Raw genomic sequence first — 23,046 nt, forward strand, 5'->3', positions numbered from 1 at the left:
TTTGGATTATTTATATTTTTGGAAGGTAAAGAAAGCCAACAGACTTGTTTAGACTTGTTAAATGTTTGCTGGGTCGTGAGGCCCCGCCTGAACGTTTGGAGAGAGATATGAACCGACTGTGTAAACAGGTTGCATGACGACCTTTAGGTTCCAATATCCCAAGTCCTAACCAACTGCCCGCGTCTAACTAGGCTTCAAGGTGAACGCTGCGCATATATATCAAACACGCGTACGGGGCCGCGAGGTTTTTCGGCCAAACCGGTGCGAACTGGATTGAAAATTCAATTTACCGTCCAACGAACCGGTTTCCATGGCTCTTAAATAACGAATGCGGGACAACGAATTGCTGATTAACCAAATGGAAGTGTATTTACGTCGCATACATCTCTCAAATTTTATAGTGAGAGCGTTCAACATTTTGAAAATGTTCTGAATTCACTTGATTGATAAAAACAGGTAAACTAGGCTTGTAAGGTCTTGAGTTATATAATGTTGTCAAACTCAATTAGAGCCACGCATAATTTTTAAAAAGGCTAAGTTAGTAAATTAACTTTAACGAAAACAAAAGAAATGATGGAATGATGCTCAGCAGCTTTGGATGATACCAAACGCCTATAATTTGGTAGAACTAGGACTTTTTAAAGTGTTTAAAGTGAAAATATTCATGAAGATGTTCCGTTGTTGAGAGGTGTCGTTGTGTTAATTCTTCCCGTCATATACTTCATCATTTCCGCTTTTAAAGTTTCAAACTCTCTGATTTGGTTAGTCAAACGTCGATTTTCTTCCTCCAACACATCCACCAGTTGGGCTTGGGTTTGTAGCTTCTTGCGTCTGTTTTGGCGCGACTTCCTCGACGCCTCGTTGTTCCTCACGCGACGAAGGTCGCTGTTTTTGGAAGGATTACTAGAACGTTTTGTGTTCGTTCTAGTCCGGGGTACAGGCGTAGGAGGTAGCGAATACTCAGTTGCAGAGTCACTACTAATGTCTTGAAGGACTTGGGGTAACTCAGAGTAAACCAATGTAGGTTTTACGTCGACGGAAATTTGTTGCTGCACCAAAAATTAAGAATAAGTTTTTTATAAACTGTATAGGTAAGGGAAAATTTACGATATGAATGTGATACCTTTTTACTGGTTTCTTCACTCTCCAGAAGCATGTTGATGAGCTCAGGTGTGGTCACATCCTCTTTAGAAGAGTTGTTGGCGAGCTGTAAGGTTGACGGTAAATTAAGACAAAGTGACTCTCGTTTGATGTTTTCTTCCAATTGGTATGTTGGAAATGGTGAAATATAGCACTGTTCTTCGAAATTCATAACGGCATCCTCGTTTTTAGCTTCAGTTATACTTTCGGCTTGAACGAGTTCAGTAGTTGGGGTCGATAATAGTTCATCAGACAAAATGTTTGAATTCGGGTTTCGTCTGCTTTCTTGGTAATTTCCGGTATCGCACAGAACTTTGCCATAATTGTCTTCTTCAATCAGTTCCTGAATATTAAAAGGAACATTCTCGAGGTAATCAAACAGATCTAGTGGAAACTCAATCTGCTCGTCAGGTGATTGATACGGAAGAGCAGTTATTGGGCTAGCTTCTGCTGTGCCGCTGGATTTTAGTGTAGTATTTTGTGGTAACATGTTGATGCGATAATTGTCCTGCAATTGGAATTCCTGGTCAAAGGAATTGCAAACAGGGACTGAAGGTAAAGGAAAAAGCATTACTAAATATGACCAGAGTGGTTTAAACAGGAATTTTTTTTATTACCGTAGAGGGGAGTTGTGGGATCATCCATAACAAATAAATTGTTGAATGGATTCATTGTATCCATATTGGAATCCATATTTGAAGACATTGATAACACACTTGGCAGTGCTAATGCTGAAGTCGGCCTGGCTATTTGGAGACATGCGGGTTGGTTCAAGTTCCACAGATGACCTGCTGGTGATATGCATTTCTTTCTCTGCAATCCAACAAGTGAGTATCATCTTCTAGTATATATGTTGTACTAATGAAAACCTTACCTCGAGTTTGTTGCCTTTTTGAGAAATGATGGCAGAGGAGGGGTCACTTGTTGAGAGTGCAGCAGGCTCCGTGTCCTGTCACAGAAGAAAATACTAATTATGTGTCAAGGCACTACGATCCAGCCACCTGTCAGTGGTATTTACAAGTTCAAGAATGTGCATAACCCCAGGCAGCTTGCATGAGGAAAAGGCTGAATTGAAGCCAACTTTTAAAATGATCAATCTTACCTGTTTTGAGGGGGCTTGGCGAAACCAGGAATCCAGTTATGTTTCGTTCAGAAAACTCTTCACTGAGAAATGGGGATTGAATGAGGTTAAGTCAGAAGAGCGCAGAAAAGATGTTCGCGGGAAGTCGGGCGATTGCGTCAGCCAAGACGCTAACTGTAGTAAACTAGGTAGGTGCTGCACGATAGCTTTGGATGACGATTCACGCGGGACTGCACGAAGGCCATTCTGGGCGGGCTATTTAAGCTCTCGCATGACGTGTGCATTTTTTCTTCCAATATGGCTCCTGGCTAGAACAGTAGGCGGGAATAGTCGGTTGGTGGTTCTCTGGCAAATCGGCGTGTCCCTTTCTAGGCAGTTTGACTGTTGGCACGCGGGTCACGATTCACGCGCTCTCTCCCGTTCGTAGTGGAAAAACGAGAAGAAAAAAGCTCAGCCAACGTACAAATAACTGAGTTAGGAGATATGTACACTATGAGTACATTTCATTTTCATGCGGCTATTCCTGCAGAGTCTTCCACAGTTTAAAAGACGAAATGGGTGAAACTGCGCATAAGATCTTCATTGATTCTCAGTTGGAGCGGAATTTTTTGGGGTTTTTTCCCTGTTCTGCTCATAAGGTGTGGTAGGAATGCCAAATTGGATGCTCGAGAATGATGACAAATCCGCTGACGAGCCATGACTTAACAATTTCGAAAAAAAGTTAAACAATTTTCTAGAATGTCTGCAGTTTCCTCTTCTAAGATTTAGGCATTTATTCGTTGACCAAACACCGTTTCGCATCTTATTATGCCGCGTACATATTTTTTATCACTTTTTTCTCCCAATGTAGGTAATGTCCGCCACAGTCACGCGCTCTGAGCGTGACCATGAGAAACACTCTGTGCCGTCTCCAAGTTTCTGATAAGTGATAACGATGTCGAAAGTACAAAACGCTAGCCAAAGAATCTAATGTAACATATTAGCCATTATCAATTGGTAGTGCGATATTTAGCTGTTGACTCATTTGAGTTGCCATCAAAAGTAAGTCCAATCATCGTTTTATCTTTTGTCGTTTTTTGTGTGTCACGCGTTAGTGTAATCTTTAAACTTCCGCTAGGTTGGGGATTATAGACATAAAAAATTTCATTTTTTTTTCCCAACTCGTTGTTCCCTCATCGGAATGGATCGCGGCGATGCGTTCGTCATGAAGGGGATTTTAGTTTATGATCGCTAAATCGCCCAACAGAATACCGAATACGGTGGCATTCCAAAGCGTCTGAACGATAAGTAAAGGAGAAAAACAACAAAGCGAATAGGTCGGCAGTCTAAAATTCGAAACCTTGTTTTAGAAGACTTTCTTTTCACGTCTCGGAAAAATTGCATTTTGCTTGTCGCGGCCGTTCACGCGCATATACGGTCAAATAACTGGTCACGACACCCAGTGGCGGTGACCTAACCTTTAAACAATGTGTTACACCTAAGCTACTTGATTTGTAATTGAATGAAAAGAAAGCCAACTGTTTATTTCTTTCATAGACGATCAATCGAAAACCAAACCGAAACCAAACAACGAGGACAATTGGAAACCAAGGAACTAAGGTAAAAAAAACCTCAATTTTTTTTTTTTTTTTTGGTTTAAATTATTATTACACATTTCTTGTACGACAGTTTCTGGACTTTGTGTATGTGTAAAATTTGTGGGCGTAGGTATGTTGGGAGGGGTTATAAAATTGTACATGAGGAATTTTTTTTGAAGGGATTGCAAGAGAAGAGATAGAGATACATGGCACGTACATATGTACTGGGGATGATTTCATTAATTTTGCAACTTTTAATCATGCTCATAGGATCGATAATCATGCTGGACGCGATCCATCTCGTTTCTTCATAACAATATTATTCTCTCTCTTAGATCCCGTCGCATCTTACATGTCCGTGTAACAAGCGAGAGGTCAGCCAAATCTTCCTCCTCATTATTATTGTAATTACGATAAATTAGAATTATTACTTCAAAGTCAAGGGGGGGGGGGGGCAGGGAGGAAGAGACACGATAAGATATTCCGAGAAAAATAGAAGATTAATTAATACGTACGGCACAGATTATTATAGCATCAAAGCTGGGAACAGTTTAACACAATTTTCTCAGTAGCTCATCGCAGAGACGTGTTTTTTTTCCATTTCTTTTTGTCATCACGAACGGGAAATGCATTATTAGTACACATAATCTTGGGTAAGGAGCAGCAAAGACTTTCGGGCTTAGATGAAAAGGTCTTTGTTAAAACTACACCGAAAAATACATTTGAGACGACAATTGGAGTAGTTATGTATGTATACAGGTATATAGTAGTTAATAATAGTTAATTATTAAATAATGAGCGACATTCTATGATGTAAATGAACGGATAAAGTTTCAGAGTCACGACGGAATGTCATCCATTTGCAATTCATTTCTATTTCTCTCTCCATTTTTTCAAATTGTGTGTTTTGTGCTCCATTGTTTAGGAAGTGCGCTTACAGCAGCGGGCGGAGAAAACAATTTCTCAACAGCGAGGCGAATTCCGGCTCAGCCACTGTTCCAGCTGCCGGTCGTTCCTGCCCAGGAAATTAATGTTGGACTGGATGAGTTCCAGCGACTGGAGCAAAGAGCGTTTGCCGGTGCCGACGTTGACGTTGCGGAAGAACGTCTGAACCGATTTCAAATCGAGCGGGTCGTGGAAGTGCGAAACGGCCGCCAAAATCAGCCGACCTATCGTGAACGACGCCCGGCCGAATGTAGCCTCGATCATGTTCCATCGCGTCTGCAGTTGTCTCCAGACGAGCAGAGAACCCACCGGATTCCGCGCCACCGATTCCACCACCGTCCGGATGTCCTGGACGCGGATCGAGTTCCGCTCCATCGCGAAATCCAAGTACCTTTTCAATCAATAGAATAGCTAAAATATTTGATGTATTTTTTTTATAAAGGCTGATTTTTACTGTTGAAGGATCCAGGGATCGTTGGAAGCGGCCAGAGCCCGGAGAAAGTTGAGCCGCTCATCCGGGACGCTCGTTTCTTTGTAGCGCTGCCAGCAGTAATCCCATTCGGTCCATCCACCGTATTTGATGCCCGTCGAGTAGACAATGTCGCGGATATCGGGCGGCAGTTGCAGCTGTCCCGACATCCACTGCTGGAACAATCGACGGGCCTCGTTGACGGCGCTGGACAGTCCGAAATAAACGGCCGCTTCGAGGATTTCGCGCTGCAAGAGACTCTGAATGTGCGGGCCTTTGGTCGTCCATCCCAAGATGCTGTAAAGAGGCGTGACTAGGTGACGGACGAAACAATGGAGGGAGCGACGGGCCGTCCGGATGGAGAGGACCGTGTCCAGTTTGCGCAGGTGATACAACGCTGTTGACCATGGCAGATATTCAGTTTCATTGACGAGGTACTGACTGAGTGTCAACGGTACAGTCACATTCAGCATGCCGGCCCAGGCCAGCGTGAAGGCGTCGTCAATCAGCTGGGCACGATCGGCCGGACTGAACGTTGTCGGCTGATTGGCCAGCACCCGAATCAGCGATTGCCAAATGGCCGGCTCGTAGTTGACGCGGTAATAGCCGCTGGCGTTGACGTTGGCTTTAATCCAGGAAACATTCATAGGTATCTCAAAGTTAACTGGAATTTTTTAAAATAAATTAAAATAAATCTTTTTGTTTAATGGATGCAGGTATTGCTGGTGCTTACTATCTGATGCCCTCAACGATAGGGGGTCCCTCATCCAGATTTGGCTTTCGATATTTGGAGCAGCGCTGGTAGTGAAACTGAGTGGAACGTGCCACTTGTGCGAAGAATTGGCACCGTGCAACGACGAGTTGACCAATAGGAAGTGCTTTTGTGAGGCGTGAATCAGGTTGCCATGACGACGGAGTGTCACCAAAGGATAGCCCAGCTGATGCGTCCAAGTGTCCATCATATCCTGAAAATAATTCGATCATCATCGACCCTTTATTGAAATGCACAGCGCAGGCTGAACTCCTTCAAAAAGATCAATATTCGAGTCTGTACCTTGACTGGAACGGGATGCGAAGAGTTAAGAGTGCCCAAACTGAGTGCCTGCCACAGATCGTCCATGTTGGCGTTGCCGTACTGATGACGTTCGAGATAGAGCATCAGCCCACGTCGCATTATTTCTTCTCCGAGGACACGCTGCAGCATGTAGAAGATTGATGCTCCCTTTTTTTAAGTAATAGAGTTAGCTACGTGTTATTAGATTTCTATTTCAAGAGTTTCGTTTTGACAGTACCTTGCTGTAGGATATCGTGTCAAAAATGGCTTCGATCTCAATGGGGTCGGAGACAGTGACGGAGACTGCATGAGAAGTGGACAGAGCATCAGTTCTCAAGGCGGGCATCGTGTTGGAGTGGAGGAATTGATCCATCATCGCCCATTCCGGGAAAATATGATGAACGCCAATGTATTCAGCAAAGCTGGCAAATCCTTCCGACAGCCAGAGGTCGTCCCACCATTTCATCGTCACCAGGTTGCCGAACCATTGATGGGCCAATTCGTGAGCGATGATCAAGACGACCCGCTGCTTGGCCGCAGACGATGTCGTGTTGTTGTCCATGAGCAGGGCGCTTTCTCGGAACACGGCCAGGCCCCAATTCTCCATGGCACCTATTTTTGATTGAAACGTCATTTTATTTGGGCGTCATTTGCATCCTGTTCGAGGAAAAGGAACATACCGGCAGCAAAATCCGGCATGGAGATGAGATCCAGTTTTGGCAAAGGATAGCTGAAGCCGAAGAACGATTGGAAATAGTCGAAAAGTTTGACGGCCGCTTTGAGAGCAAAGTCAGCCTGGCTAGTCATGTGCGGCGGAGCGTAGATAGATAAAGTAACGCCCGTCTTAGTCACCTCGTGGATGCGGCCGTAGTCACACACCACCAATGCAACGAGGTAGGTACTCATGGGAACAGATTCGTGAAAATTGTCTTGAACCTTCGCGGGGGGAAAAAAACAAACATTCCATGTTTTCAATTTGAATAGCTGCAGCGACCGCTAGATGGCATTGGTTGTTTTACCACTTCCTCGCAATTTGATTACATATGAATTGAAAAAAGAAAAACTAATCAAAATCTTACCAGTCCGCTGCCCCAGAAGATGGACACGTCTTCAGTATTGTCCAGTGGCATATTGGAGAGGGCAACGTAATTACGCTGTCGAACGGCGGCGATCTTGAAACGAGCTTTGTACTGGGGCTCGTCCCAACAAGGGAAAGCCGAGCGGGCCGATGTCGGTTGGAAATGAGTCGTCACCAAGTACCTGCCAGCGTTTTAATCAATCAAGCAGGTGAATTCACGTGTTTTTTTGTTTTTTTTTCAAGTTATCATGTTGTGATTGCCATTTTCTACCCTAAATGACTTCCATCTTGGGCCTCTTTGTGTGCCAATGAAACTCATTTATGGAAGGAGAGCGAGCTCTCTTCCAATTTTGAGAGCATCAGCTGGTAGTGAACCTTTCACAATGAAAGGTCTTCTTCAATTCAATAAGCATGCAACTCTACCAGTGTACTAGCAATCCCAAAATGAAAAGAGTGCTGTTGTTCGAGGAAGCCCAATCTTGGATTCTTACTCTTTTGACTACCATCTAGGCCCTTTGTGAAGACTGACAGAGCAGTGAAAAAGCCTCTTTCAACCCCTTATCAGCCGGTATAGGTTCTTTCTATAGCAAACTTCCATTTATAACTCTGTTGCCTATTTAGAGCTGGACAGCTAGCCCATAAATCTTGGCTATATATCCATTTAAGAAAAATAACTACTGTGTGGCATGTCTTTATAGCGCCTTAAAATGTAACGTATTTCACCTTCATGACTTCCTAACCTTCACGCCATTTTGCCCCATTAATGTTTCTTAAAAGCCTTTTTTTTTTCGTGCAGGACGACAACATCAACAACAACTAGAGATTGACTCACCGTTTCATTCCGCTGGGCGCCTTGTAGCTGGAGAGGTAGAGGCCTTCGAGATCACTGCGTACCATGCCTTCGTAGCGGAGGGCCAGCGAGTAATTGTTGCCCGGCTGGAGGTAGTTTTTGAGCTCGATGTAGATCTGCTGGTGGTAGGGATAGTAGAGCGTCCTGGTGGTGAGTATCTCCCTCATGTTCTTGTCCTTGACCATGACGACAGTCAGCGTCACGTTCTTGCCGTGAAAGACGATAAAGTTGGTCTCTTTCTGGACGGCGAAAATGACTTCCATTTGGCCTCGGAGGAAAAGCGTCGTCAGGTTGGGATGGAGAACGACGCTGTAGCGCAGCGGGACGATGGTGTCGGGCAGGCGGACGTCGTTCCACGGAAAGGGTTCGCCGCTGGTGGAAATAGCCTCTGGTGGTGGGGTCACGACGACATCCTCGTGAAAGTCGAGTCCTTCTTCGACGTGTCCACAATGGCTGGGTCTTACGAAGGCAATGATGAGCGAACAGGTCAACAGCGTCGCTAGGATGAGCCCAATTATGAAGACGGCCTGCTTCCTGGAACACGTCGCTACCGGCGGGTTCGTGTAGAACTCTCCTTTCTCATAATTTATCTTCCCATCCTCTGTCGATATAACAAAAAGGGAATCCAATTATTGGAACAATCATACAGGGTAAAAAGACAACGAAAAACACAAACAAAAATCAAATCGAACCTATTCCAGCATTTTTGCTAGGGCCGGTTAAGACGGTCACTTCGTCCTCGTGATAGGCGTTAGGCCCGGCATTGCGATCGGGTCTTCTTCTAGCGCTACTATCCATCTTTGTAAATTTCTTTTTGAAACAAAGCGTCGAACTTCTTTCAGTCTATTCTCTTCTAACCGATTCGATTATTGGTGCACGGTAGAGGAATCGTTCAATATTCCGCACTGTCTGTCCTTTTGTTATGACTAGGGTAAGGGTAGCACGAGAGAGAAATCCATGGGAAATAAGATTTTTTTTGGGGGGGTTTGTCACGTCATGATGATTTTGGAGCGCTACCCGAGTAATTGTAACTACCTCACGCACAAAACTTGAGCGAAATATCCGGTCGATCACTGCGTCCAAAACAAAACAATAATCAAAGCGAAAAAAAGGAAAAAAAAAAGGGTGAAAAAAAAAATGAGGTTGAAGACGTCGTGAATCCTGCGAGTAGCGTCGTTGGACGCGTCGGTAGCACTGACACGACACACAAAAAAAAAGAGGGGGACCAGAAACGCTTCTTCTCCCTTAACTGCAGCAGCTTCTCTTCTTCTTGCGTTTTGCCGAGTGCAAAATCACGGCACAGCGCACACAAGTTGACGCATCTTTTCCTACACACACTGCCGTATTTTTGTTTTCCCTCGGCGTCTGCGAGAGAGAGACGCCGCGTCGTTGCGCGTGCGCTGATCGATGACGCCATCGCCTACCCCTTGTAGTCTTTTTTTTTTATATGTTCCAGAGTACATGCCGACTCGTTCCCTTTCATTAGCTATTCATCGATTCGATCGATTCCTTTTTAGATGCTGTCTCATCTCTGCGTCTGACTTGATCATCTTTTGTAGAGGGAGCCAGTTTATAGTACACTCCATTTTTGCCCCTTCGGCTAATGTTGCATGTTTTCGTTATACTTAGACGGGCGGGGGGCATAACTGAACGGCAAGGGGTTGTTTAATCAATCAAATGCGGAGAAAGTAGACAACATAACGTGAGCCATTTTCTCCACGGTTTGTGCGCATACATGATAGAGCCTTTTCTTTCTTTTGTTTGGAACACACACAAAAAATATGGTGTGTTGTGCACAGACGCTGGCCAACGTGGTCAGATAAAGGGGGGGAGAGAAGTCGATTTCCATCCAGCTCGTCCATTTTCTACTCTATACACAGACATAGTGTCTATGTGTTAGTCTTGCCTTTGTTGTTGTTGTTGTTATTGCTACTGAATGTCTAATCTAAAACTCTGTTGACTCACGCACGTATTATTCAGTTTAGTGGCACAAGCTCTATGGGACGAGGCCCGTTCGCCCCAGTAATGTATGTCAGTGTCCATTTTACCATCATCAAAAGATTGTAAATGCAGATGGGCGCGCACTCACGCACATCCGGGCTAAAAAAAAAAAAAAAGAAATGACTTCTTTTCCTCTATTTAGACTCCCCCTCCCCCTGCGGAATAGACTGTACACGATCCTACACTCTAACGCTATTACCCCAAAGAAGATATTATCTACTTGGAAAAATGTACGTTTGTTTTTTTCTTTTTTTGCAGGATACATTTCTAAGAAAAATGGGAGATGAAACAAACCTGCTAACGGTGGTGATGATGACGTTGTACTGAAATCCAACGATCCTACGCGGTTCATCGTGTTGTATTCCGGCAGTGTACGGATTGTCTGGAGTCGAATACCAACTCCTTCTGATGTCATACCTCGTTGAAAGACGAGTAGATTAAAAAAAAAAAAAAGGTTTGATTTAATTAAAAAATCAAATAATTTAATAATTTTAAAAAACAAAATACGAACCAAATAAAAAAAGGATCTTCTTGAATTGGGTTTAGGTATTCAACTGAAGGAGATGAGACTTGTCCCTTTGGGAGATATACTCAAAGTGATGAAATTCGACGTTGCAGACATCTGGCATCCAGAGGTTTTATTTTACATACGTGTCCAGGGCCAGAGAAAAAAAAAAAAAAAAAGGTAACAAAAATATTTTTATGAAAATGTAAATGTCTGGCTTAGTTGTCACACCTCACACGCATAAATGCAGCGAGTGTCGTAACGCAAGCCATGATACATAGAAATGTGTTGCGTGAGTCGATCTAGGACGGCTTTCGGTGTGTCGCTAAACCAACTGTGTTTTTCTCTCTTTTATTCGTGTGTGTATGTGTTTGGTGGTTTTAGGGGACAGTGAAAACTTGCGTTCAACCGCGGCGTGAAAAATCCTCCTTGAACAAAGTCGCGTGTTATTGCGCAAAAACAATCTGATTTTGAAGAGCGCAATCATTGTTTGTTGAAAGATCCGGGCTCTTAGGGTCTAATCATTTTTTTTTTTGCATCGAGTAGGACCGGTTGTGTGTTATTTCAGCCTTCCCTAGGGCGTCGTTCGTGATGGCCTACAAAGACGCCTCGTGTTTTTTGGCCCCGCGTCTTTGATTGGAGAATTCTCCAAAGAGCGTGTCAATATTGACAAATGCATTGGTGATTTTTTTTTTAGCGTTTGGGAGGGGGGGGGGCATACGTCAAAAGAAAAGGAGGGGTTAGACAGGAAGCCGGATGCAATTTTCATTCACTTTTGACAGGCTTTTTCCATAGACTTCCTTTTTGTTTCTAAGCTTCTCTCTGTTGATTTTTTTGTTAGCATTTACCGCCCTCCCCCATGCGTCAGAGTGAGGTGATGGCGAGGGAGGGGGAGTGACGGAACAAGTCCGTCTCTCACGCAGACACACGTGTCAACATCGTTTTTAACGCTATTTTACTACTGCAATTAACCACCGTGAACCTACTCCTCTTTGTGTTTTGATTTTTTTCAAATGTTTACAACCTGTCTAAAACGAAGCAATTTGTCCGATGCGTCCCTCCTAGGAAATCAATGTTTTTACCTTTCAGTTCTTTTTTTAACAATTTGATTTGATTGCGTCATCATTTCAAAAATATTTCCGTTTGTTTCAGGGGAAAATGCGTGCGAGTGGTGCGCATTGATGGGTGCTAAAAACCTTGCTCCCTCATTCGAAAAAAAGTTTTTCAGGAGAGAGGAGGGTCGAGGGCCTTAGTCGCCTTTGCTGGCCCGTCTTGTACTCTTTAGACGCCAACGGGAAAAAGTGGGGGTTGGGTTGTTGGGAACACACAGGAGGGGCTGCGGGACAGCGATCGATACCTTGTTAACAAATACGAGACGCGACGCTGTGCGATGAGGAGGGAGACTCCCTTTCTGCCATGTCAGAAAATTCATAACGAACACAAAAAAATATAAAAATCAAATAACAAAATAAAAAATAAAAAAAAATAGGAGGGTGTCCCTGGCCGCCGCCATGATGCGTACTCTTGTTGTTCCACAACATTCGCGAGGATTTTCACGTCTGTCCTAGAGATGGAACAACCCCCTCCCCCCCTGTTCTCTCGCAATCGATAAGTTTTGTGTGTGATGCATCTCCCCGCCAGGGTCTTTTTGCTTGATTCAATACTAGACCGAGACGCGCGCCTTTTCGATCTCTCTGCCATCCGAAAAAAAAGGCTCGCCGGATGCAGTAGCAGCCTCTCATTTTCCAATCGATCTCTTTGTAGTATATAGCCCATGTTTATTGTCGTACATCTTGCGTGTGTATATAAGGCATCGCTTTCTTTTTTTTTTTTTTTTCATAGTGCGTTAGGCTTGACATTTCCGTCGCTATGTGGAAAGGAAATGCTTGTATATATGTATATGTGCGTCGTCGTTGTTTGCTTAGGGAAACGAAAAGCAGGAGGGAGCAAATGTTGTTGTTTTTATTGTTTATTCGCACAAGAAGAAAACGACTTTTTGCCGAGCAAACGTGTTGACCTTTTTTTCTTCTCGAGATTTGAAAAAGCCTTTCAAAAAGGAAGACGCAAGGAAAACACTGGGGCGGATGATCTTTACTTTTGGGCGTCGATCGATTTTCATTTTATTTTATTTTTTTTTATCTAACTTCTGTTTATTTCATTTTCTTTTCTTTTTTTTAATAGTCTTCTCCACCACAGTGCAAATCTATAAATCATAACTGTGACTGACTTTGGGTGGGATAATCTTTCCTTCTTTTTTCCCGTTTGAATCCGGAGAAATATGATTATGAAACACACGTCATTCTCTTCTTTCTTTCTCTCTCTTTCACTGACAGTTATAGGCGAGGCTATATATTTTTGCTTCTCCGTTTGGACTATCTTTCCGCCAATCCCCCCATTTATTACGTCAGATTTTTCTTCCGCCTGAATTTCTTTTATTTCCTTGGCTCCCTATTCCCCCAAGATATTCTAGAAGAGTCACAAGTGTATATGCTAGTTTATTCTCCTACCATGAGCGACGCCATCTGGAGCGTCTCGACGCCGCTGAGATTACATTCACCCCTCCGCAGCGCCAGGGCTTCCCCTTTTTTTTCTTTTTTTTCTTTTTTATAATATAGTACACAGTAATTGAACTAATCAAGTCCCCACTGCTATGCACGAACCTTGGAACAAGCCTACTCTTTGGCTTTTTTTTCCTTTAAAAAGAAAAGGATCCAATCCCGCTGAGCTTCCACTTATTGTAGAGGCGCTCGCTAATGACCCTCAACATCCCCGTGTTGATTGATTTTCGCAATGAAAAAAGTTTAAAGGGAAAGGAAGTCAAAATTTTAAATTGATGATCGCAATAATGATGTAAAGTTCAACTTGTAAAATTCTGCTGGGCGATATGGCGTCAGCGTCTTATGATAAGAAATTCGTGCTGATAAGGTCCGTTTTTTGTTTCGTGCGTTTAAGACAGAACGACATGGCGTTTTGGAAAAAGTGGACGCAAGAAGTTTGGTTCGGTCCCAAGGAAAGCGATGACGTCGTTGTCCAACAGCCATCGCAGCCAAAGAAAAAGAAGAAAGCGAAGAAAACGAAAGTAGTCCAGCAAGAAGATTACGGGGAAGCTGCCGACGATGCACCGATTCCAAAAACAAGTAAACATTTTTTATTTTTTTTTACGTTTGAAACCATGTTACGCAATAATCGATGTGACGTCATTCGATTGTTATGTCAGCACCGACAGTCAGGGATTATTTGCTGCTGGATAGCCGGATCCGCATTTTTTACGTGGTCGTATTGTGCGTTCTGCTTGGCCTTATCTTCCCGACAGCCATCAGTTATTACCTGGGCGAGTATCAAGCCGACCTGGGTAATTGCAACACACCAACGCAAAATAGGTAATTGAATTTGGGCTCTCGTACGCAGATAACTCCCCTCCCTACTATCTACTGCGGTTTTTTTATTATTTGACGTCCACTTCAAACAGATTCCTCATTTTTCAATTTTCCTTTCGTCATCATTCCCCCTTCAGTTTTATTCCACGTCCAATAATAAAAAAGAAGAAAGGGATCGATCGATGACAGCCTAAGCTTATGATCCATTTTACGGATGAGTAGTCCCTTTGAAACGATCTTTCCCCCCTTTCTTCGTAATGACGACGAAGATCCCTGTAAAAACTGTCGTGGACAAAAAGAATCAATTTAAAAACATTTTCTCAGATTCGAGTGCATGTCGGGGTCGTCTGTTGCGCTGACGCAGTCCAGTTGCGAAGCTGCTGGATGTTGCTGGGACTCGGGATCTGGAACACCTAAATGTTATCACAACAATCCCACCAGGTACACCTACAAGGTGGACGATATTGTGCAAGAGTCGGATCACAAGATCATTGTCGACGTCAGTCCCGAACGTCGCCAGACGGACATGTTCGGCAACACGATGTCGGCCGCAAGGATCATCGTTAGGGCCGTCAACCGCGATCATCTCATCGTTCAGATGATCAAACCCGGCCAATACGAGGACACGTTCCGCTTGATGACGCAAGACGAGCAGACGCCATTCAGCCAAACGGATTTCCAAGTCAGCGTTTCGATGGAGAAGAGGAAATCTTTTGCTGTCGTCGTCAGACGGGCCAGCACGGGTGACGTGCTATTCGACACGTCTTACGGCCCGTTGGCCATCACTGACGAGTACGTCGAAATGTCCACCACCGTGCCCAGCGAGTACATTTACGGGCTCGGTCAGGGCGAACGAAGACAATCGTTCAAGCGCAATTTCGTTAATTACGGAAAAACGGCGTTGTACAATCGACACGGAGCCGATAGTTATCATCCGTTTTTTATGGCCGCCAGCCCGGCCAGCGGCTTGTTTCACGGCGTGTTCTGGGATAATTCTTATCCGCTGGAAGTGCAGTTTTCACCCGTTCCGGCTGTTTCGTTTAGATCCATGGGCGGTAGTGGAGTGTTTCACGTTTTGGCCGGACCGACTCCGTCGGCTCTTTCGCATCAATTCACGCGTGACATTATCGGACTGCCCAATCCGTTGCCGCCATTCTGGTCCTTGGGTTTCCACTTGTGTCGCGAGAACGACGATCCGACAGCTGGACGAAAAACGCTGGAACAAATGCTTGCGTCGGATATTAATTTCGATTCGGATTGCATCGATTTGCGATTATCCGGACCTGGAATGGGCGCCGTCGATCAGCAGACCTTCCCCCAGGCTGCGGATGATCGCCAATGGCTTCGAAATGTAGGCAAGAAATTTATATTAGCACAACCACCGCACGTGCTGGACATTGACCAGTTCCCCGGCAATTCCTGGATCCTCCGCAATCGAGCGGTCAACAGCTCGACGGACGAAGATTACGAGACGGGACTTCGTTTCGAAACAGCCGTCCATTACCCGAGTTATCCTTTGGCCAGCGATCTGTTGGACTTGTACGATTCGATGCTGCAGCCGGACGGATTAAATTTGATCGACAATTGGCCGTCCAACGAGAACAAATCGATGTGTATGGAGACTGATCGTCCGAGAGGTTTCACTCCGGAACGTGTCCGTTCCAGCATGACCAACAACACGATTTGCCTTGACGCTTTCCATCCGAACCAACAACTGGAACACGTTGCTGTTCACAATTATTACGGCATCCAGCACTTGAAAGCCTTGATGGATCAGGCGTACGGTTATCCTTTTCTCTACTTGAACCGGGCATCCGCTCTAGGTAATCTTGGACGCGCTGGATATCCCGGCGATGACTACACTGCTAACTGGGCTTCCATGAAAATGGCTCTTGTCCAGGTATTTAATCCTTTTTTTTTTTTTTTTTTTTTCCTACCGGGTTTGGCTAAGTTCCTATTTGGATAGGATCCAAAAGCAACGCCTTCCATTTTCTTGTAGTTTCATTTGTTTTGTTTTTATTTTGTTTTTTAGGTAATGGAAATGGGCCTGTTTGGAGTGTCGTTATCCGGCTCGCCCATCTGCGGAGTGTACAACAGTAGCGCCGTCATCGACAACTTGGCGGAAGTTAAAGAGGAGCAGTTGTGCACACGTTGGTATCAGATGGGATTGCTCTTACCATTTGCCCATTCAATGACCAAGTTAAATCACCGCGCTCGTTCACCAGTAGACTGGTCCGTGAACACGCAAAGGATCTTGGCCGCTTACATCCAGCACCGTTACAGACTACTGTCTTATTATTATACTCTTTTATACGAGGTGAAATCAAATTAAAATGTTTCCATTTTCAAAAGTAATTCTTTAACAACGTGTTGTCATTTTTACAGGCCAGCGTGCAAGGAACGCCAGTAGTACGTCCGCTGTGGTACCAATTCCCGCGTGATAATCAAACCTATCTATTGAGTGAGCAGTTTATGATCGGCGGGAGTCTTATGGTTTGCCCCGTTATGGTGCAAGACGATACAGAAACCAGCATCCCCATCACGATTTATTTCCCGGCCGGCACTTGGTTAGTGAACATTGAATAATGCCTGCATTATATTTGCTCTGGCCAGTGCGTGCATCTCTTTTTTATTGGCCGATTTCGTTGTTTTTTTACTACTATTCGTTTAAAGGTACGACTATTACACTGGAGACTGGATTCATTCGGGTGATGGAGAGAAAACGATCGTCACAACCGGACTCAATCATCTCAACATGTTTATCCTGAACGGTTCCGTTTTCACGACGCAGGTACGGCAGAACTTGTGCAAGTTCTTTTGTAATCATTTGAGACAATCTTCGTCGCTCTATGTCGTTAGTTATACTGACCATCAAACGTGTTTTATAGGAGCCGGGATCTTCTGCTGAACAGACGCGTTTGAATCCTTACACGGTGACGGTTGCTTTCCCGATCTCGTCCAATGTTACAGGATGGCTCTACGTCGACGATGGAAAGGGGCTCGAAAAACCCGCTCACGATTGGATTCGATTCATTTTCACTAGCGATACGTTCACGATGGAGAGAGTTAATTTTGAATTTTCAGGTTCAAACGACATTTCAACTCTCGTTAATCGTGTACGCATATTGGGTTTGGAGTTAAAGCCTGAACAAGTCCCTCCCAAAGCCAGCTATAACGCTTACACAAGAATTCTTGAATTCAATGAGCTCAACTTTAATTGGCATGATAGCGATACCTATAGTTTAACATTTATCAATCCGTAAATCTTATATATTTTTTTTAATAATCTATTCTTTGATTTTTGCGTTTTTTTTTATTTCTGTAAAATTGTAGTGTAAAAAAAACTCGTAAATAAAAAATTATCTTGTTATCGTTTGGATTTTGAGGTATTATGACCACCACTATTTAACTTAACATTAGCCTTTGTTTTCGGAAAAAGTGAGAGAGCAACACGTGGTCGCGAGCTTTGAATCTGGATTTTGAAACTTTCGGTCTTCGGTGGATTAGCTATAGGATTGAAAATGGTTAGCACGACAACTCATTAAAACAATGTTATGTTAGACGATGAAGACGCTCAAGATAATGGAAAATCGAAAATACCTCGTCAAAGAAGCGTGGAAGCGTCCTCAAGTACGTTCTGTTTTTCTTGTCCAAACACTAATGGCTGATTCATCGTTTTTTTACCATCGAGTTTGAAAACGAAGAAAAGACAAAAAAAAACATTTTTTTTTTACCCATCAGAAGGTTTGTTTTTTAGCTGTGATATTTCAGTTAAACAGAAACATCAAGAGCTTTCCGGATGTCCTTTGATTAGGAAACACAGTGAGAAATAATACATAAAGTTTCTCTTGATCAACATGGAAATAATTTTTAAAAGAAATAGCAACTTAACAGTTTCAACACTGTTGACGGAACAAATAAATTAAGTAAGTGCAGAGTCAGTGGCTGTGAAGTCCCCCTGTCTAATGAAAACTATCTATTACATCTAGGAAGCCATTCCAGGAAATAACATCAGTGTTATTACAACATTTTATCTATACGAGGTATGTCAATACTGATTCATTTTAAAGAATTTCAGGAATTAAAACTCGTTCAGCCAACCCAACATTTCTTCAAAAACTTGGCAGAAGTTTGTCGTGATCTGGTAGTTCCATGATGATATAGCTCTTTTTTGGGATGGTATAGAGACATTTCATAATTGTTTCAGTTTCAACCATGCTTATTTTTTAAAAGCAAAAAGCTACATATTTTTTATGCTTGAAAAATATAACTTGGGAACTACCTCCTTGTTCACTTCTTTATGTGACATGCACCTGGTTTGTACTATTTCAAGTGCCCTAAATTTTCTGTAATTCAATAACAATTTGTTTGATTATTGTAGAAAAAATCGAACCTGATCATCAGTAACCATCCCTCATGACCCTGGGGTTACACGAAACAACGGCGCCATTCGGAGTTAGATTGCCGCTCAACTCGCCCTTTATGGCGTCCCTTTCAACAGCAATCGTTCTGGATTCCTTCAGATTCTTCAACTATAAGAATTATTCGTCCACATTCCGAATCAACTGTACGCTAGTAAAAGGAAGTAAAACTACCTCGTACGTTCCATGTTTACTATTGGTTGAGAATAACTCTACAGCAGCTGAATAATCGTCTTAATCTACGTCATTCATATCGCGTCAAACCCTTTAGAATGCAGGCAACCGGCCTATGTCACCATATCAGTTTTTGGAAACTTCAGCAGCTGTTCAATTTCCCTTGAGCTTCCAAGAAAGTGCTCTAGAAAAACAGTAGGGGCATTTTACTACTAGCGACGTCCAACAACTGGAACCCCTTTGGAAAGCAAACTTTTGGAATTATACAGTCCAGATCGATCCCTTCGGAATGTTTGCTGCGCCTTTAACTTTCATCCCTAAGAGATACAGACCTCTGGAAACGATCACTCAATTGCAATTTCAGATGGTCATGTAATTTTTCAAAATAACGCCCTTTATCACACATCCGACTGGGTCTAGACTACAGTTATCTTCATAGAAAACAAAAATATGGTTTGGTTGAGGAGAGGAAATTTTACATTACTTTTTTTTGGTACCAATTGCTTTAGGAACGCATCGTGAAGCATCCCAGCATAATGGAGTGGGGAATTGAAAACCTGAAACTGGATACTACAACTATAATTGATTCAGCTATGAATCACATTTTTCAGGTAATAAATGAAATCTGTGGTAAATAGTCAGCCTTTTGCTAGAAAAATTTGCACCGACAAAAACAACAGCCCTCTTAATTCAACGCCCAGTAGACTCACTCACTCTTTTTTTTCCTTTTTTGATCAAAGACAACAAAAAGGAAACAAAATAAATAAACTAATAAAATAAACAGTATTTCTGCCATTTTTCCTGCGTTGTATCCAGCTTTTTATTGGGGCACTTGCTTCGTGTGGTCACCCCTGGCCGTAAGTTATTGCGTTGCGGGCATTAACACCCTCGTTTCCTTTAACACTCCCGTTTTTTTGGCCAAACTAATTAAAGCTTTGCATCGAGTCAAAAGGAAAAATACGTCTTTCCTACAACGAAAATTGGATAAAATGGTACGTTAATTTACGATGGAATAATCATCAGCAGTTATCTTACTGCTTATCAAGGAATCCTGATGTTACAACATACAAAACCGTAAACAAGTGGCATCATTGTAGTTGTCAGCAATTGTTACGTCGGCCAACGACAATTTTTTGTTTCTTTTTTTTTTTACGATTGCAAATCTTATTCTTGTAAATTACTTCACTTTAAAAAAAAAAAAAGCTGTAATGTTTTTCTTTACATCCTAAATACCTGATCATCTGCCTCACGTTTTGTGAAGAAAAAAAAGACAAAAATTGAAGCGTAAGTTCTACATCATTTTAGGTTTTAGTACCGCCATAAGCAAAGCAGGATAAAGTTCATTGGTCTTCCCTCTCCAAAGATCGCACGTGTTTTAAACTCAGTGCTTCGATGAAAATTGTGCTTGTTCACTTTACACTTCTGAGATTATCTTTCGATGGAAAATGTCTGGTAAAATACCATAATCAAGTTATTTCTCCAAAAATCATGTACGGAATTTATTTCTTAATACCCCTAGATTCTCCTTCATCCGTAATCAAACCAACTAAAAGCAATAGCAGGAAATCTCACTCAGATTTTAGCATTCTATCTCCATTGTTGAAAGAACCTTTCAAAAAAGGTAAAGAATTTAAATATATCCATTCCATGCCAAAAAGATGTGAAAACTGCCATGGAAACATTATGCAGGTTGGAAACGTGAAGTTGTGTATAGAGCCATTGTTGGCAATGAAAGGAGAACTTTGTGTGATGTATACTATTACACACCAGATGGGAAGAAGCTCAGATCTGGACGAGAAGTTTCAGATTATTGTAAGTTAGTTTTAATACTCAACAAAGCTAGTTTGTTTTTAGTTTACTCTATTATTTTTTTTTCTTTTTTCCCAAGTGAACAAAACAAAGAGCTCTTTTACAACAGAAAATTTCACATTCTGCAAGGAACCTATTGGTATGGATGTTAAACACGAAGTTTTGCGTTTTTCCAGGTCAAAAACATGTCAAGTAGGTTTATTGATGTCCTCGAAGGAATGAAATTAAAGGCTGCTAACTTGAGCACTGATCAAAATATGCTGCTTAGGATGGAGAAGCAAACAAAAAGGCTTTACTCAGCAATAATGGAATAATACGGACCGGTCCCAAAAGAGTTTTACAGCGCAGTTACCAAAAAGATGACGATGAAGAAGCGTTAACAGGCAAAGAGACCACTTCGAAGTCTAGTGCCCCAGCAATTGACGATGATAAAACCACCTCCAAGCGCCACTGTAAATAGCATTTTTACAATTTTGGTGCGTCTGTAATGGGTACGTTTTAATTGGTAATAGATACCAGACTTCGAAACATCCCCAAAACGTTGCATTCATCCGACATAACCTTAACTCTGCATAACTCAAACTCTAAATCCGATAGTGGCTATACGTCTGGACAAAGTAATGTTGAAGAAAGACTTAAATCACCGACAGCCTTACCAAAACAGATTTGTAATTGTTGATGAAGGTTTCATTTTTTAAAGAATTGTATTAACGTTAGAACTGATAATAGATAAAACAAAAACAGAATCTCCGGCGCAGCAGTCATTGGTCCCGATTCTGGAGTCGCCCGAAATGCTGCGTGAACCACAATCACACAATTTACCTCTTATTGCTCTCCTTCCATGTGGAACGACCTTGGTCATTTCAGATTCGCAAACTCTAACGATTAGTTCTACAAGCATCAACTCAAGTACTACTCCAGTGAGAAGAAGTGAAACGCTTTTACCGAAAATTTCGCTACCAGCTGTTACCGGCCTATCCGAATCAGTTGGTTTATCATCTGTAGCTTCACTGAGTCCCTATGCAGCTACATCCTTGAACACTACAACATTCGAAAATCGTGCAAAATCAATTCCAGGTAACACTCCGATTCGCCGAAGTTTGTTACCGAAGACAGATGGATTCGCGATTCCTCGTTTTCCACTAGCTTATGAAGGCCAGGTATCACTAGCCCCATTTGGAACTGTATATCGTGAGCGGTCGTATTGGATTAGTATGGGTCAAGCATTAATCGAAGAAGGATTGCAGAGGGCTATGCTTTCCCATCCTTACCGAACAAGTGGCACGATAGAGGAACATCCTGTTCGTGCGACGCGGAAGAAAAGTGTTCCCAAAAGATTTCAAGATGTTATAAGATCTTCATCACCAACACCTGTTGTCCGGTTGGCGTGTAAAGATTATTTTGCATTTCGTAAACAACGTCGTCAACAACAACTCTTTGACCAACCTCCGGCCATGGGAAGCAGTACTACAAACAATTAATCACCAGCAACTAGCAGCCATGTTACAAAAAGCTCGACAAAGAAAATCAAGCATCATCAATTCAAGCTGAAACGGCGATAGAAAAGCTTTCTAATCTCTTGTGGCTAGTTCCTAATCCAAACATTCTGGATGCTACTACCTAAGCCGCATCTTTTACCCAGATTCGCAAGACAGGAACCATTCTGTGCTACTCCCAATGCCTGTTCGTAAACGAAGTCAGCAATCATACTATTAAAACAACAACTTGACGCAGCACATTCTTCTGGCAAGGCATTTGAAAAGCTACCGGTACACGCTCTGTATCTATCCCACATTGTTTTCCATTTTTATCATTGTGTATCGACAAACAAAGTTATTTTCAATTTAGCCGTTTTTGAGACATACTTCTGGACTAATCTGCGTGCTTATTTTTATTTTATTTCATGTGTTTTTTTTTTTGTTTTGTTATTTTTGTTTTGTGTGTGTGTGTGTTTTTTACACTACTTCATTTTTTTGTACCTACGCTATTCTTTTAACAAACTGAGGACGACAAATATCTAGAGATAGAAGGGGAACAATTTCCGTGTATCACAGGACAAAGATTCATTTAATCTAATCATGTCTGATGTATTGAATAATGTTTTTAGTCAATTCGATTTTGCTTGTTCTGATGTAGGTAAAGGGGACATTGATGAGCAAATAGGAAAAAGCATGTCTTAATTCGAAATTGACCATTGTATCGATGATGCTATGTAGTTTTATGCCATCTTACCTTTACTGGCGCATTTAATACTCATAAAACCAAAATTTATTGTTTTCGTTTAATGATTTTTGCTAGCTTTTTTGAAATCCCACTGGAACCTCTGCAATGGCCAAATGGAAAAACTTGTGTAAACGGTAAAATTCAAATCCAAAATCAAAAGTGATGTGGAAATGCTGGATTTTAGGTGTTTGTGACCACCATATATTGGGTAGGCATTGTCTGTTTCCGAAGGACCTTGGCGACACGTGGACCTAATTTTGAAGTCATCCGAGAAGTCCACGATAAATTAGGTATCCACGCGATGTTAAGCGATCGATGTCTCAAATGATAACTTTGAACAAG

The 23,046-nt window shown here is 42.4% G+C and overlaps 3 protein-coding genes and 1 long non-coding RNA gene across 5 annotated transcripts; 3 read left to right on the plus strand and 1 right to left on the minus strand.

The window, feature by feature from the left end:
- Nucleotides 1-343: 343 nt before the first annotated feature.
- On the minus strand, nt 344-2,470 carry LOC130696867 (uncharacterized). The gene is made up of 5 exons (XM_057519994.2): nt 2,243-2,470; nt 2,015-2,089; nt 1,758-1,953; nt 1,124-1,689; nt 344-1,049 (listed from the first exon to the last, which is right to left on the minus strand). Exons 3-5 carry the CDS (start codon nt 1,843-1,845, stop codon nt 663-665), a joined length of 1,041 nt encoding a protein of 346 aa, XP_057375977.1. The 5' UTR covers nt 1,846-1,953; nt 2,015-2,089; nt 2,243-2,470; the 3' UTR covers nt 344-662.
- Nucleotides 2,471-6,499: 4,029 nt separating this feature from the next.
- LOC132087982 (uncharacterized) lies at nt 6,500-7,981 on the plus strand. The gene is made up of 3 exons (XR_009421029.1): nt 6,500-7,160; nt 7,365-7,553; nt 7,673-7,981. It is a non-coding gene; the product is annotated as an uncharacterized LOC132087982 (long non-coding RNA).
- Nucleotides 7,982-8,441: 460 nt separating this feature from the next.
- On the plus strand, nt 8,442-17,376 carry LOC130696371 (maltase-glucoamylase-like). 2 transcript variants are annotated; one of them, XM_059495361.1, is made up of 8 exons: nt 8,442-8,751; nt 13,653-13,837; nt 13,918-14,080; nt 14,402-15,977; nt 16,110-16,394; nt 16,463-16,644; nt 16,751-16,868; nt 16,966-17,376. In XM_059495361.1, exons 1-8 carry the CDS (start codon nt 8,666-8,668, stop codon nt 17,338-17,340), a joined length of 2,970 nt encoding a protein of 989 aa, XP_059351344.1. In that variant the 5' UTR covers nt 8,442-8,665; the 3' UTR covers nt 17,341-17,376. The 2 variants fall into 2 exon arrangements, with proteins under 2 accessions (XP_059351344.1, XP_057375441.1); XM_057519458.2 differs by lacking the exon at nt 8,442-8,751 and adding an exon at nt 10,744-10,880.
- Nucleotides 17,377-20,010: 2,634 nt separating this feature from the next.
- On the plus strand, nt 20,011-22,672 carry LOC130696377 (uncharacterized). The gene is made up of 7 exons (XM_057519466.2): nt 20,011-20,124; nt 20,192-20,293; nt 20,362-20,484; nt 20,561-20,673; nt 20,750-20,933; nt 20,994-21,149; nt 21,211-22,672. Exons 1-7 carry the CDS (start codon nt 20,118-20,120, stop codon nt 21,960-21,962), a joined length of 1,437 nt encoding a protein of 478 aa, XP_057375449.1. The 5' UTR covers nt 20,011-20,117; the 3' UTR covers nt 21,963-22,672.
- Nucleotides 22,673-23,046: the final 374 nt, after the last annotated feature.

Source organism: Daphnia carinata, chromosome 5 (assembly GCF_022539665.2).
Source record: "Daphnia carinata strain CSIRO-1 chromosome 5, CSIRO_AGI_Dcar_HiC_V3, whole genome shotgun sequence".
NCBI classification, from domain to species: domain Eukaryota; kingdom Metazoa; phylum Arthropoda; class Branchiopoda; order Diplostraca; family Daphniidae; genus Daphnia; species Daphnia carinata.

What these genes read in the sequence shown, in the direction of transcription:
- LOC130696371 (XM_057519458.2), top strand. Translation starts at nt 10,759, where the DNA reads ATGAGACTTGTCCCTTTGGGAGATATACTCAAAGTGATGAAATTCGAC. An exon ending in TGAAAATGGCTCTTGTCCAG is followed by an intron (nt 15,978 to 16,109) that starts GTATTTAATCCT and finishes TTTGTTTTTTAG; the next exon opens with GTAATGGAAATGGGCCTGTT. An exon ending in ATTATACTCTTTTATACGAG is followed by an intron (nt 16,395 to 16,462) that starts GTGAAATCAAAT and finishes TCATTTTTACAG; the next exon opens with GCCAGCGTGCAAGGAACGCC.
- LOC130696867 (XM_057519994.2), bottom strand. Translation starts at nt 1,845, where the DNA reads ATGTCTTCAAATATGGATTCCAATATGGATACAATGAATCCATTCAAC. An exon ending in TCCCACAACTCCCCTCTACG is followed by an intron (nt 1,690 to 1,757) that starts GTAATAAAAAAA and finishes CTTTACCTTCAG; the next exon opens with TCCCTGTTTGCAATTCCTTT. An exon ending in GTGAAGAAACCAGTAAAAAG is followed by an intron (nt 1,050 to 1,123) that starts GTATCACATTCA and finishes TTTTTGGTGCAG; the next exon opens with CAACAAATTTCCGTCGACGT.
- LOC130696377 (XM_057519466.2), top strand. An exon ending in GAAAGAACCTTTCAAAAAAG is followed by an intron (nt 20,294 to 20,361) that starts GTAAAGAATTTA and finishes AACATTATGCAG; the next exon opens with GTTGGAAACGTGAAGTTGTG. An exon ending in ACGAGAAGTTTCAGATTATT is followed by an intron (nt 20,485 to 20,560) that starts GTAAGTTAGTTT and finishes TTTTTTCCCAAG; the next exon opens with TGAACAAAACAAAGAGCTCT.